Source organism: Trichomonas vaginalis, chromosome III (genome assembly GCF_026262505.1).
Source record: "Trichomonas vaginalis G3 chromosome III, whole genome shotgun sequence".
Lineage (NCBI taxonomy): Eukaryota > Parabasalia > Trichomonadida > Trichomonadidae > Trichomonas > Trichomonas vaginalis.
The window spans coordinates 25415963-25431805 of record NC_067205.1 but is presented as its reverse complement, the minus strand read 5'-3'; the positions used below and the strand labels follow the sequence as shown (position 1 = coordinate 25431805).

At 30.4% G+C, this 15843-nt stretch overlaps 3 protein-coding genes and 2 pseudogenes across 5 annotated transcripts, besides 2 other annotated features; 4 read left to right on the top strand and 1 right to left on the bottom strand.

Annotated features, from left to right (window-relative positions):
- Positions 1 to 548: 548 nt before the first annotated feature.
- Positions 549 to 1147: a mobile genetic element.
- Positions 678 to 977, bottom strand: TVAGG3_0762840 (uncharacterized protein; the record flags this gene model as incomplete). Its single annotated transcript, XM_051245705.1, has 1 exon — positions 678 to 977. One exon carries the CDS (start codon positions 975 to 977, stop codon positions 678 to 680), a length of 300 nt encoding a protein of 99 aa, XP_051092292.1.
- A 1639-nt stretch (positions 1148 to 2786) lies between the features above and the next one.
- Positions 2787 to 3023, top strand: TVAGG3_0762820 (N-acetylmuramoyl-l-alanine amidase family; the record flags this gene model as incomplete). Its single annotated transcript, XM_051245704.1, has 1 exon — positions 2787 to 3023. The coding sequence occupies one exon, from the start codon at positions 2787 to 2789 to the stop codon at positions 3021 to 3023; it is 237 nt and encodes a 78-aa protein (XP_051092291.1).
- A 309-nt stretch (positions 3024 to 3332) lies between these two features.
- On the top strand, positions 3333 to 4972 carry TVAGG3_0762810 (annotated as a pseudogene). Its single transcript has one exon. A coding segment is annotated over exon 1 (1640 nt).
- A 150-nt stretch (positions 4973 to 5122) lies between these two features.
- Positions 5123 to 15843: part of a mobile genetic element that runs on past the window's edge.
- Positions 12140 to 12635, top strand: TVAGG3_0762800 (Prim-pol domain family; the record flags this gene model as incomplete). Its single annotated transcript, XM_051245703.1, has 1 exon — positions 12140 to 12635. A coding segment is annotated over one exon (496 nt), but the record flags the coding sequence as incomplete, so codon positions are not given.
- On the top strand, positions 12764 to 13934 carry TVAGG3_0762790 (annotated as a pseudogene). The gene has a single exon. A coding segment is annotated over exon 1 (1171 nt).

Here is a 15843-nt window from a genome sequence, read left to right as displayed (position 1 = left end):
CTTTGAAAAGGAATGTATGAATAGCTATAAAATGATGAGATGATGTTTTATGGGTTGCTTCCATTTTTTCTGAAATAAATGAATAAATATAATGCTTATACGTTTTCATATCTTTTATATTCTTAATAACGAATGGTATAGACTTTCCACTTCATCTTCCTTCGGTGCTGTTCTTTCATATGAAACATTATTAGTATCTTCAACAATGAAACCGCAATCACATAAAATTTTATATGTTCCAATGGTTTCTTTTGATATTTTATCTAATAAATCAAAAACTTTATCAACACCTGTGCATTTATTTAAATAATAATTTGTGTAAATATCATGATCTTCTTTCTTAATCGTATTAGTTGCATATGTCACGTTTTTAAGAGCTTTTTTGAATTTTTCGGAATCTAAAGGTGGTGAAAGTAAGATACAAGGGTATTTTTCATTATCAATAAATTGTAACTTATGTTTACGAATAAATTTAGTACCTTCTTCTGAAAGTGTTTCATCTATTTCACCATCTAATAAATTTTGTGTTGATTCTGAGACATAATTTTTATATCTTTCTTCATGAGATTTCTGAACTTCTGATTCCGAAGCTGGGATATTCATTAAATCCTCTACTTCATTTTCATTATATTTTTCAACTTCTCTTAATTCCTTAATTTTTTCATCTATTTCATCTCTTATTTTTTCAGTTTTTCAATTTCATCGTATTCATCATCATCTTTAATCCGTTCTTCATAATATTCAGGGAAAACATCAGGTTCTTTTGGTTTTTCTTCTTCAGATGTAGGATATAAGAAATTTATAACATCATCTTTATTCATTTTTCCATCATAATCTAAATCATTTAATAACTCGGCAAATTTTTTACAATTTCTTAAATAATATTTACTAACTTCATAACACATCTCATCTAATATATCCTTTATTTCCTCGTTTGTGAATCCTAATGTTTTCACGTCGTTAGTTTTGACACTCATTTCATACAAAATAACAAAATAAAATATTAAACATAACTAAGTTTTAATTTTTCGTAAGACATGAATTTTTAAAGTTTATTTTTTAAAAATTTTTTTATTTTTTATTTCATTATGGTGGTGAATCTTTTATTCATGAAAATAATTATTTCTAATTTCTTTTACTCGTTTATGAGGTCTTTGATTATGACTCCATTGATTCCATTCAGGATTGAGTAGGTGCCAAAAGTGCTTACTCTTAAACAACCGTCGGATTTCCGGGTGAAATCGTGACACACTTTCGTCTTTCGTAGGCAGTGGTGGTTGTTACAAAAGGTAACTTCGAATGTAGCGTGAAATCTGCAAAAAAAAATTCTGAAATTTGAATGGAGAACACAAAAATTGAATAGTTTACGTCAATAAAAAAGAGAAAAATGAAGCCAATGTGTCTCGAACCTAGGACTTAGAGCAGCAATCCCACTGTTTATCCCATTACACTACATGCATCTCTCACCTCAGTGAGTGAGATCAACTATATGATAACTTTTTCCCCATTATATTCTTGTGGAAAAGTGACAAATAGCAACTTTGACCCTCTCTCATTCAGGATTTAAACAATGTTTAATTAATCGCGGAATATCTGACATCATCTATATATAGCTTCTTTTAAAATTAATGTTAAGTAGTATATGTTGACGGGTTGTGTGACTTTTTTTGTAAACGTAAGAATTCATACATAATTGAATGATTTTGTATCATTTTTTTTAACATATGAAGTAAAAAATGTATGATTCTTACGGTTTTTATTCTTACGTTTTTGAATAAATCAAGATTTAAAAAATTGACTTCTTACGTAAAATTAAAACTAAGTTAAATTTATTTTTATTTTATTTTTTTAATTCGTAAGAAAATGAGTGGATCAAGAGTCGTAACCGTCAATCAATTAATGGATGCTCTTTCACCAATTCTTGAAAATGTTAAACAAGTAGATGTTTATTTCGATGATTATGTAGAAAGTTTATATTATAAAGGTAAGTTTAATATTAAACCTATTGCTTTTGCATTTGATAATAAATTAATTGAAAATGCAAAAATTTGGGAATTAATTCCGAATATTGAATTTATAACAAATATTAATGATAAATGGTTTAAACGAATTCCAACCACAAAAGTTCTTTGTAAATTAATGATCAAAACTGAGGAAAAAGAATTTAACGGGTTTAAATATCATCCAAATAAAGTTTCAGAACTAGAAAATGAAAAACTTCAGAAAAAATTAAACGATAGACTTTCAAATGATCGTATTGAAAAAATAAATAAACTAGCAGAAGTTGCATTTAATAATGAAATATTTGATGAATATAACCTTGAACTCAGTGATGGGCTTTAAGGACCCGGGCTCAACGAGTCATGATTTATGAAATCAATAATTTGATTTATTCGCTCTTCAATAATTTCTATTCTTTTTGTTAAATCATCTATTTTCATTAATGAGGTGATTCTTGATTGAGGAATAGATTTCAAACTAACCACTCCTTTTATTTTTGAAATTTTGAATCCATCAACTTTAAACATTTTATTCAATTTACACGTTGTCAATTCTTCAAATAATTTTTTATTATTAGCATAATAGTCATTAAATTCTTCAACAGATGAAAAAATTTTTATTTCAGTAATTGGTTTAACAACGTTTATTTTTTGTTGAACATTTTCACTTTCATTTATTTCTTCCTCCTCTGTTTTATTTATTTTTAAAATTGGTTTCATTTATCATTAAATAAAAATTAGAATATAAGTGATGAAATATATTTTTTAATTAATATTAAATCAGAAATGGCTGCAGGATTCTTTAAAAAATTATGGGATGGAATTAAGAAAGCTGCAGGTTGGGTTTATAAAAAGGTTATTAAACCCGTTGCAAACTTTTTGGCACCAGTAGCGAAAACGGCAGGAACTATCATAGGTGGAGTATTAGGTACTAAAGCAGGTAATCCGGCGATGGGAGCACAAGCAGGTAACGCAATTGGTGGAATTGCTGAAGGAATACTTAATAAAATAGGAGGTAAATAGTGGAAAAATAAATAAATATTATTTTTATCTTAGTATCGGTTGAAGTCTTTGATAAACTTTTTCTCCTTTATTTAATATTTCTCTTATTGGGGCGGCTTTTGGTGTTATTGATTCAGCAACGTCACTAATTGCTTCTTTATTCTTAAATATCCAATTTGCTCCTTTCTTCATTGTTTCCCAAACTTTATGCGCTCCTCTTTTTACTTTATCCCACAGTTTCTTAAATATACCTGCAGCCATAGTTGATTATTTCATTAAAATTAAAAATTCATTTTCATCTTTTAATTTTGATTTTTTATTTATTAATAAATGACGACTAACTATTTGGTGCCAAACACTAAACCGATTAATGGAAATGTGTTTCATTCATTCGAAAAGATAAATGAAATATTCGCGAAGAATGACGGTAGAAGATATTATAGAGAACTTGAAAGTTCATGCTATGACTCTGATACTCCATATTTTGATGATAAACAAACTCATTTAAGAATTACAAATCCAGTCATGATGTGAACCAATTAGGTGACACATATATTAAACGCAAAGTTAAAGCAACTCTAGTTTCAAATAAAGCTTTCACATGTGATGCCGCTTTTAAATGCATGCGTTTATTCGTTGGTTACAAATCATCAAATCAAAGCTTTAAACAATTAGAAGTAGAAACCGAAAGAGGTGATGCCGGTTATCTTCAAATGGATTGCGCCCGTGAATCTTTCGCATTTGCAACATATAAACCAAAATCAGAAAGGAAAGTTAAAAAGTTTGTTCATTCGTTATATAATAATGTTCAAAAATATGATAACTCAGTATGTGGTAAATATATTGACCCTTCAGAAGTTTTCAAGAAAGCAAATGAAGAAGTTGATGTCACTTTTGATATGATTATTCCGGTAAATGATTTGTTAGCATTTCAGGCGTTCGATGATTATCCTAAATCATTTGGTGATATCATTCTTAAATATTATGTTTTCAGGGATACTTTAGTATTTTGTCAGGTTGACCCGTTAAGAGTTGCTGATTTACAAAATTACGTTTATGAAAACATAACTGATGAAAATTATGAAAAGATTATGAATCATGTTTATAAATATGATCGCAAATTCCAACAAATCGGACTTCCTACCAAATTAATTACAAGCTTAGCTGCTACATCTGCTGACGCAACAGTTGATGACGTTATTATTTCATGCACAAAGATGGAAGTTTTAGAGGATAAATGCATTACACCAGGATACGGTTTAATTGAAGAATCAGTTAAAGCAATACCACGTTTATTCAGTAAGGAAGATCCATTCATGATTCCAGCTCAACATATTGACGTTCGTTCACTAAATGGAGGTTGCATCACTCCTGAAGGTATTAGCTCAGATTTCTCATACGCTCTTCATAATGTTACAGATGTTGTGTTAACATTTCCGAAGAATGCAATGCAAAGAACAGTTTTAGAAAATCCAATGCTTCGAGGTCTTCAGGTCACTATAGATTCCAGAAACTTCCCCGATCAAGCGATGACCACAGTGGGCGACATATTCTTTACACGTATGCTTCAAGCTTCTGATTTAGATGGAGTGAATGAATGCACAGAAGAATACGAGGACTCATTAACTAGACCACTGAATGCAGATGATGGCACGCCATTAGCTAGAACATGGAAAGACCAAACTTCATTCTTATGCACTATTCCAGTTCAACGTGATGGAGCGGGTATATTCTTTGATGGATTAGAAACTTTCAACTCACAAGTTACAGTACAAGTGAAAGCTTATCCAATCATTCAGGGTGAAAATGACACTTACTGTTCAAAGGTGACAAATCCTCCTCAGGTTTGGTTTACTAGGACTACGTATTGGACATGGACACCGGATGAAGGTTTGAAATATCATCCAACAGGTACACCACCACAGTATAGAAGTTCATATGATGAAATATTGATGAATAGAAATGTTTAAAATTATAAATTTATTTTTGATTAAATGGATTTAAATTCATCCACCCCTTATGAAGAATTAGCGGGAGTATATAATACATACATAGATGATATGATTAATGAAGCATTGAGTGATAATAGAAATGCTCTATCTAAGGAAAAATTAATGAAAATTCCATATTCTGAATGTTACTTAAATTCAATCACTGCAGCAATTGGTAAACAAAATAAAGGTAAAACATTAACGATATTAAAACAAATTATCATTATTGCTAACACTTCCCCCCATTCACATGTGTTAATTTATATCAACCGTTCAGGTTCACCTTCAGATGATACATTTGAATCTTTAAAGCATTTAATCAAAATTCCAATTATTTATTTATCACAAGAAGAAGCAGAAGATTATTTAAAAAACTTTTTAATGTATAAAGAATTATATAATACAATCAAGAAGCAAGGATTAGAGGATAAAATTATTGATAAACAACGGGATGAATTATTTGAAACACTTTCTATTTCAAATTTTGATAGAGAATTTTTGCATTCACTCATTTTTCTAGATGATGCAGTGAAATCAAAACTAATAACAAATGAGAAATCATATTTTAATCAGTTATTAACTCAATGTCGACACATTCAGTGTTCATTCTTCATGGCTGTTCAATACTTCAAAGCATTAAGCACAAACATTAAATCAAATCTATCAACACTTTCATTTTCAGTGGTTTAGTCGTCAACAGTTGAACGTTATGCTTTATCAAGTGAATTTACCAATGAGCATTAATGAACTTTACACACAATATCAGCAATTAGGTGAACATGGAAAAATAATAGTTGATTTAAATAAAGGAAGTGTTAAATTTGATTAACTTTTTATAATTAATTTTTATTTTTTATTTATAATTAAACATGACAGAAATAGCAAATCTTCTACAGGTTCCATTAAAACAAGGGACAAACAAAAAGGGTCCATATAATAGAACTATGAAAGTTCCAGATGGAATGAAAGAAATTAGTCAATATTGTTGCTGGTCTTCAAAAAGATGTTAAACAAATGAGAAACGTTTTAACATTACCAGAAGCTCAAGCATATGCCAAACGTCATGGACCAAATTGGGAAGCACATGAAGCAGACATTACAGACCAAATGGAAAACCTGATGGTATAAATGAAGTTTTCGTTACTGATGGTCAAGGTAATATTAAAGTCATAAATGGTTATAAATTAACTGTATCTGATTATCCTAAACGTAAAGCATATAATGAACATTATCCTATGCAATTTGATGAAAATGGAAAAGCTGTTAAACAATACATTGGAGAAGGTGAAAATGGTCCAATGTATTCATACCATCTTATTCCATATTCTTATTTCAATGAAGAATTAAATGCTTGTGAAGAGGGACCGGATGGATTACCACGATATGTTAATCAGTTTGATGGTCAATATGCAAATATTAGACCTGAAATTCCAGCTAAGAAATTCTTTAAAGTTGCTTTATTCGATCCAGTGTTCAATGAACAGAAAGAAGCAATGAAAGCAGAATTTAAACCAATTCAAGTGGCAAGAATTTCTTCATCTTCACTTTCAGAAGCGTTCAAGGAATTGATAAAGAAACCACTTTATTCTCAACAAGGTTATAACTTTGATTTAATTAAAGAAAGTGATAGACGTAAATTAGAAAAATCAGATGGTTTTAAGAATGCATGTAATGAAATGATTAAAGATATTGTAAATGATAAAATAAGACTGGAAGAAACTCAAAGCAATATCAATAACATAATTGGTGCAGTTACAAAGAAAGTATAAGCAAACAATGATGAACCTTGGGATATTACCGTAACAACTAAATAAAACTTTAAATATATTTTTCTTTTTTTATTCGATTATAAATGAGAAGACGTTTCACAGTCAAAAGAACACAAACGCAAAAGCAGAGATTACGGTTGGTTATAACGTAAATGATGATAAATCACGAATTATTCAAAATGTTAAAGTTAATGTTAGCCCTGAATTAACAAGGTCAGCAACTCAACCAAATTTATTAACTCGTGACTTACCGAAGAATGAAGAGAATGAAAAAACCATGAGAATGGAGACCCAATCATTTTATCTGAACCCGGTAAAGAACCTGTTGAAATTCCCACTTATCCAACATACCCCCCACCTCTTTCATCAAACATCGAGAACCCAGGAATCTACGATTCCAGTCGCAATGCGCCATATAAAATAGACATTAATTCTGAATTAATGAAAATTTACCGTGATATAATAATTAATAATTATGATTCAATAATAAATTTAATTGATCAATCCGGTTTAATTATTTTACCTTATGAATCATTAATTCACATTATCGCCATTCTTTGTGATGTTCAAGATTCAGACGTTAAGATTCAATTTTTCATAGATGATGAGGTTTCATGCTGCGGAACAGTTGCAAAAATAAATCCTATAAAGGATATTAGCACAATTAAGATAACAAAGAATGGAACAACAACTGAACTTCATTTAACATATAATGATATTTATAATAAAATAGTTGATGAATATAAAATATCACTTGAAAAATTCTTTGTTAAGGCTATTTAATATTCAAGCATTAACATTATCGAATAATAATCCTTTGAATCATAATCAATAATAATTGACCTTTCACCAGTTTCTATCGTTTGTTTTATTTCTTTTTGTTCCCCACTATCTGGATCGGTCATTGTAATTGTTTTTGTTATAGTATCAGCTTTATCTTTAACTTCAATCTTTTTTCCATCGGATATTTAAACCAAAATTCCAAAAAATTCGATATTGTCAATCTGTTCATATTTTAATCTATCAATTACATTTTTAATACCATCTGAAAATCTTATGAAATGGTCATTATATGGGTTTGATTGAACTAAATTTGAATGAAGTGAAATATAACCCGATGATGAATATGACATTGACTCATATTTTCTGAAAACACTAAAATTTATAACATGAATGAATTTCTTATTCGTTGAATTTATGAATTCTTGAGGTAATCTTATTCTAGTTTTATTTATCACTGGAAAATAACGCTTTACCATATTTTTAATCGTAATAAAAATGTCAATTATCAATATTATTTCGAATAATAACTGTGAATTAAATTTAACAGTTAGCGGAATTTATAATGTTACTCTCGTTTCTGTGAGTGGTAAATTTAATCCCATTCTTTTAGACCCTTCAGATTATATATCATTTATTAAAGATGACCATGAAAAAACGTATGATATGTATATAAATAATGTGATAGCGAAATGGGATATTAACATGATTTTAAGTTATTTAAATGAATCATTTATCGTATGGTATGAAGAAAATTTTAAATCAAAACCTGATAAACTTTTTGAACTTGATGAAATAAATAACCTTATTAAATTTCCGCTGAAAATTAAATTTTGTACTCCTCATCTTCGTTCATTGTTGGGGATATTAAATTTTGAAAAAGATGTTGGGGATGTTTTGTATTCTGACACTGGTTCCAATTTCATTTTAATCAAATGTGATAAAGTTAATACCCCAATGAGATTTTCACATCAAACATTAGACCATAACTCTTACCCATCAATACAAAACATTTATCCATCAATTAAATATTTTCTTTATCGTATCCGTTTCAATTATCTGGAATTCATTTATTCTTCATTCAAAAGATTTATCAAATATTAAATTTAGAATAACCGACCTATTGATTGTGATTTAGAATTCATGAATGAAATATTATGGCAATTTCAAATAGAAAAATAGCTGATGAGATAACAGATTAAATATTTATTTTTAAATCATAATAAATGATTAAACAACAGCAACCACAGCAACTTAAGGCACAAAGCACCCAGGTCCCTCAGACCATTACATACGCCATATATGCATATAATTCAAAGACGCAGAACAAACGCAAAGGTTGAAATATGGAGATTTGGAGATAGTATTGAAAAATGACCATTTTCGAATTCGTTTGCAAGGGTGCGCAGTGATATCAAATATAAAAGAAATTTATTTATGAATTCAAAAATTAAAGGTATAACGGAATGATATAACATCAATTCCACAGAAGAACAAAGATATACGCATTAAATGCATTTCCTAAAGTTTGAAGATTGGAAGATTTAATTTAAATGAGGAATTCATAAAAGGTTTCCTAAATGACATAATAAAAGGCAGATAAGGAATATGTTAAACGAAAAAGATAATGCAAATTAAAGAAAGGTTGAATGGTATCATGAATGGACATCAAAGATTTTAAAACTAAAGCCGATACAGGATGGGTTTCAGGATGTTTAGACCTTAAAGCGGATAAGGAATATGTTAACGATTGTTAGAGAAGAAGGCAGATAAGGAATATGTTAACGAAATATACCAAAGTTTGATAGGAACAAAAAATATTGAAACTATTGTTGTGACTTTTCTGTCAATGAAGAAAATAAATATTTTTAGATGGCAGTTTGTACACTCCTTAAAAAAATGGTATACGGTGGAAACTCATTCCGAAAATAACAATGAAATGTATGTAAGTTATAAAAAAATGATGACACACAAGTTAAAGTTCATTAGACAACAACTGTTACTTAAACTTATATGGAGACGAACAAAAGAAATATTTAAGAGTTTATGAATGGCAGATATGACATTGCTGACCAGCTCCAGCACCATATTATTATGACTATGGAGATGATGTCAGAACACCACATATATGAACAAAGCTAACATTATATTTGATTATTATAGATATAAAAGATATAATGCAATAGAAAAAACGAAATATATATTATTATACAGATGACAGAAATAAATATTATAGTCAATTTTTACCTACCCTGAAAACATAATATTATATTATAAAAATATTCTGACACAAACCAGAAGAAACCAGAAATAGTTGCCACTATATTTTAAGTTCAAAAGAGACAATCCTATAATATCGCATATGTTTGATTTAATGAACCCAGTAGGTTCTATTTATACATCAATGGATGCAAGAGGTCCTCAAGTAATGTTTGGTGTTGGTGCATGGAACAAATAGTTGACAGGTTTTTGTATTGTGCAAACTCTTCAAAGGAAACAGGGGGGAGTAAAACGATTTCAGGTGAAAATTTACCTGCACATAGTCACTACATAGATTTAAAGCACATCTCAAGCAGGTTGCATAAGCATAGATATTGGGATTGGTCAGGAATGACAAAAGGTAAAGGATATGATGTTATAAACGACGTTAAGTTTGCATAAATTGTTACTGGAGTGACACTCAGGGAGAAGGAAACCATACACGTTTCGTTTCAGGATATACACAAACAACGGACAAAGTAAAGAATACATGCACCATTTATGACTGTATTCGCATGTATAGGAGTTCAATGAACACACTTAACCAAAGGGTTAGGCTTACGAATGAACTAAATATATTTTATGTCTGTAATTAATTAGGTAATGAAGTAATGGATGAACTACAGAAACAGAAGTTAAAGCTTGGGGTCGTTTTGTACAAAATATTGTGAGTAAATGATTTAGGTTATTCAATAATTAATTATTTTTGAAGAACTGAAGGGGTCACCAGGTCACCAGGTCATTTAACTTTCTCTGAAAAATGTGACAACATGACATTTTGACAACAACACAGGAGGAAGGCAGTTATGACTTATTTTTGAAGAACTGAAGGGGTCACCAGGTCACCAGGTCACCAGGTCATTTCACTTCTCTGAAAAAATGTGACAACATGACATTTTGACAACATCATGGGTTATTCAATAATTAATTATTTTGAAGAACTGAAGGGGTCACCAGGTCACCAGGTCATTTAACTTCTCTGAAAAATGTGACAACATGACATTTTGACAACAACAGGAGGAAGCAGTTATGACTTATTTTGAAGAACTGAAGGGGTACCAGGTCCAGGTCACCAGGTCATTTCACTTCTCTGAAAAATGTGACAACATGACATTTTGACAACATCATGGGTTATTCAATAATTAATTATTTTTGAAGAACTGAAGGGGTCACCAGGTCACCAGGTCATTTAACTTCTCTGAAAAAATGTGACAACATGACATTTTGACAACAACACAGGAGGAAGCAGTTATGACTTATTTTTGAAGAACTGAAGGGTCACCAGGTCACCAGGTCACCAGGTCATTTCACTTCTCTGAAAAATGTGACAACATGACATTTGACAACATCATGGTTATTCAATAATTAATTATTTTTGAAGAACTGAAGGGTCACCAGGTCACCAGGTCACCAGGTCATTTAACTTCTCTGAAAAAATGTGACAACATGACATTTTGACAACAACACAGGAGGAAGGCAGTTATGACTTATTTTTGAAGAACTGAAGGGGTCACCAGGTCACCAGGTCACCAGGTCATTTCACTTCTCTGAAAAAATGTGACAACATGACATTTTGACAACATCATGGGTTATTCAATAATTAATTATTTTTGAAGAATGGGTCACCAGGTCACCAGGTCACCAGGTCATTTAACTTCTCTGAAAAAATGTGACAACATGACATTTTGACAACAACACAGGAGGAAGGCAGTTATGACTTATTTTTGAAGAACTGAAGGGGTCACCAGGTCACCAGGTCATTTCACTTCTCTGAAAAAATGTGACAACATGACATTTTGACAACATCATGGGTTATTCAATAATTAATTATTTTTGAAGAACTGAAGGGGTCACCAGGTCACCAGGTCATTTAACTTCTCTGAAAAAATGTGACAACATGACATTTTGACAACAACATCACAGGAAGGCAGTTATGACTTATTTTTGAAGAACTGAAGGGGTCACCAGGTCACCAGGTCACCAGGTCATTTCACTTCTCTGAAAAAATGTGACAACATGACATTTTGACAACATCAGGTTATTCAATAATTAATTATTTTTGAAGAACTGAAGGGGTCACCAGGTCACCAGGTCACCAGGTCATTTAACTTCTCTGAAAAAATGTGACAACATGACATTTTGACAACAACACAGGAGGAAGGCAGTTATGACTTATTTTTGAAGAACTGAAGGGGTCACCAGGTCACCAGGTCACCAGGTCATTTCACTTCTCTGAAAAAATGTGACAACATGACATTTTGACAACATTACGAAAATTGATGCAGTCCAAAAATAAAGTTAGTTTTAAAATTATTTTTATTTTTTTATTCCTATATAAATGACAGCAACAAACAACAACAGCAACTTTATCGTTTCTGATGAAAAAGTTATTGATTCATTAGTTGCGGAATTAGTTGTGGCAGAAACTAAAACCCTCAACGAAAGAATTGGTGAAAACATGATTGATTTACATAACTACCTCAAACATGATGGAGGAAGAGGAAGGAAAACTGGTACAGCTTTATTAGTAAATAAAATTTCAAATTTAACGATTATAGATGTTGATATCAATAAATCGTACAATGATGAACTTAAAGAAACAGTTAGAAAAGACATTTTATCAAAACTTTCGGATAAAGATGTTATCGTTAAAACCGCTTCAGGAGGTCTTCACATTTATTGCAACACTAATTTCTTCTATGCAGTTTCGAACAGAATGATTAAATGTTATTCCTGCAATGATTATGATATTGACATAATGACTTCTATGGATGATTCAAAACGTTCTTTAGTGGTTATGGCTGATTCAAGAGTTCGAAAGAATGCAACAGAACCAATCAATACATACTCATTCATTCGTGGAAGTTATGATTCAACATTAACTAGAACAGTGAATGATATATTAAATGATTTGAATATTAAGGTAAGAGTTGAACAGAAGAGCGAAGAAATAAAGAGTATAATGAATGAAAACAAAGATGTAAACATTGACGATAAACTGCTCAGAGCATAGTTGATGGCATCTGTGATTTTGAAGTACATAATGATGGTGGAAACATGAATTTAGAAAAAGAAATAACATTATTCACACTGTTTCAAGCTATTAATTCGTTACCTAATCATTTAATTAATGAAGCATACGATAACGTTTATAACTTCTGCAATTTAACAGAAAATGCAAAAAGTAATTTTGAAAAAGCACGTAGTAGATATGCACATTTAATGACTTCTCCATTTGTTTTGGTGAAGATTCTAAAACTTTATCAAAAGGAATATTATGATGAATATGTTTTACCTTTATTACGTAAGCCAAAAATAACATTTGATATCAAACTTGATGACTCGTTTTTGATAACAGATATTAGACGCAAGGCTGAAAATCATCAGTATAAAAACAGTTCTGAAGTAATTGAGGATTTATCACGTGTAATTCGTTTTGTAGATTGTGGAAACAAATACTTCATTCAGAAAGATTACAACATACACGACAAAATGAATCAAATATCATTCGTTCTTCAATCAAACATGAAAGAGTCACTCAAAATGATTAAATTATTTAAAGAAGAAGGTAAAACCATAACAGCATGGGATGTACTACTAAATCAATTGTCTTCATTAACCGTTAAGGGTGTTTGCTTTAAATCTGATTCTCCAGATGTTTTCTCAACGTTTCAGGGTTATAAATACAACATTCTTGAAAAGCCTGATTACTCAAAAATTGAGATGTTTATGAATTTCATTAAAGAAGCCATTTGTGATAATAACGATGAAGTGTATAAATACCTTCTCGGCTGGATTGCATCAATGATTCAACATCCTGGAATCAAGAATGAAACAGCAATTATTTTGAAAGGACTTCAGGGAACAGGTAAAAACAGATTTACAGATATTATTTCTGAACTTCTCGCTGGTTATTCATGTAAAAACATTACTGAAATAAGTGAGCTAACGGGTAATTTCAACTCAGTAGTTGAAATAAAATGTTTCTTGTACTTAATGAACTCAAGAATGTAGGTGAAGACAGACTCGCAAACTTCAACGCTTTGAAATCAATTATTACGGATAATGAGATTAGAATTAATGAAAAGAATCAACCCAGAAGAACTGCTCAGAATGTTGCAAACTTCATTTTCGTAACTAATAACGTTTACCCTGTCAAAATTGAAGTTGGAGACAGAAGATACGTAGTTTTAAGAGTTAATGGTAAATTCAAGGGTCAATTTGATTACTTCAAGAATTTAATGGATTCATGCACAAAGGAATTTTATGATAACCTTTTAACATATTTTATGCAATATGACCTTTCATCATTTAATGTACGAATCATTCCGATGACTGAAGCCAAACAAGATTTAATTGAATTATCAACAAATCCTTTAGATGAATAGATAAATACACATTATGATGAATTATGTGCAGGTATGACGTGTAAAAATGCTCTATTCTGCAAACCATCAGACATGAAAGACAAGAATTTTCAAATGAGCATTAAGGATAAATGTGAAAGGAAACAAAGAAAAATAGATGGTAAACAAACATGGTATTATGTTTTGAAAGAAGAAATGAAAGGATTATATAAACAAATTGAACCAAACGATAATGCGGAATCATTTACTGACGATGAAATACCTGTGAATGAAGCTTTATAAAGTATGATTTGAATTTATTTTTGCATTAATCCTGTGATGTTGTCAAAATGTCATGTTGTCACATTTTTTCAGAGAAGTTAAATGACCTGTGACCTGGTGACCCCTTCAGTTCTTCAAAAATAATTAATTATTGAATAACCCATGATGTTGTCAAAATGTCATGTTGTCACATTTTTTCAGAGAAGTAAATGACCTGGTGACCTGGTGACCTGGTGACCCCTTCAGTTCTTCAAAAATAATTAATTATTGAATAACCCATGATGTTGTCAAAATGTCATGTTGTCACAAACTTTAGAACGGCATAATTTAAATTTTTATTTTTATCATAAATGAATACCCCACAAGCTCAAAATTTACCACGAATCATAACAAGGGAGGAAATGATAAAAATGATGCAAGAACATGTTAAAAATAACAAACCACTAAAATTGAGAAAATGTGGTTATGCAGTAATGATGGAAAGAGAGATGTTGTCGAAGAGGAATAAAAATTAAATTTGGATAGAGTTTAAAAATTCATCTTTATTAAATTCATCTCTTCCAACCAATTTATTTATTCTATTAAATTCTTTTATTTTTGCTTCACTCAGTTTAATGATTGAACGGTAAGTTTCTAATTTTTCGATTATTTCTTTATTGTTTTCAACCCCACCGCATTGCGACTTCTTTTTGTAATAGCATATTTTTGATTTAATTCTGTTTAGTTTCTTTTTATATTCATTGTCTGGACTCTTGACTGCTTTGTTGTCACTCATTTCTTACGAAATAAAAAAAATTAAATATTATTTAAATATAATGGAGTAATAAAATAAATCGGAATTTCTATTAATTTCTTGTCAACTTCAACTAATGCATTGCCGTTAATATATCTAACAAATTCAGCTATTGTGTCAAATCTTCGTCTTCTTTTTGTCATTGATTTATCAGTTTTTCCATAATCGAGATGAATTAAAACTTTATTTCCTTGTTTAAAATTCATGAGCCCCGAATTAATTTGTTCACGTTTAACATCATTTAACTTTTCCATTTGCTTTCTAATATATTCCCATTCTTTTGAAATATCATTTTTCATTTCCACCGGTTTCATGTTTATAGTTCTATGCCATGTATTATTGTAATAATATACTAACTGCTGTATGATGGAGTCATGATTTCCATCCCAGTATATCTGACCGTTAACCCCTAACGCATCTCTAAGAGTTCTCATTACCGCATCAACTATTTTATTATGAAACGTATATGGAGAGGATGAAAAGTAAAAATTAATTTGTGGGAAATAATGAGCCATAGCTGCCTGAAATCCTTTATCACCATCACCCCTGATATTATCTACTCTTTCATGATCTAGTAAGTATTGAATAGCTCTTCTTGTTTCCTGTTCTGTTTTCCCTTTC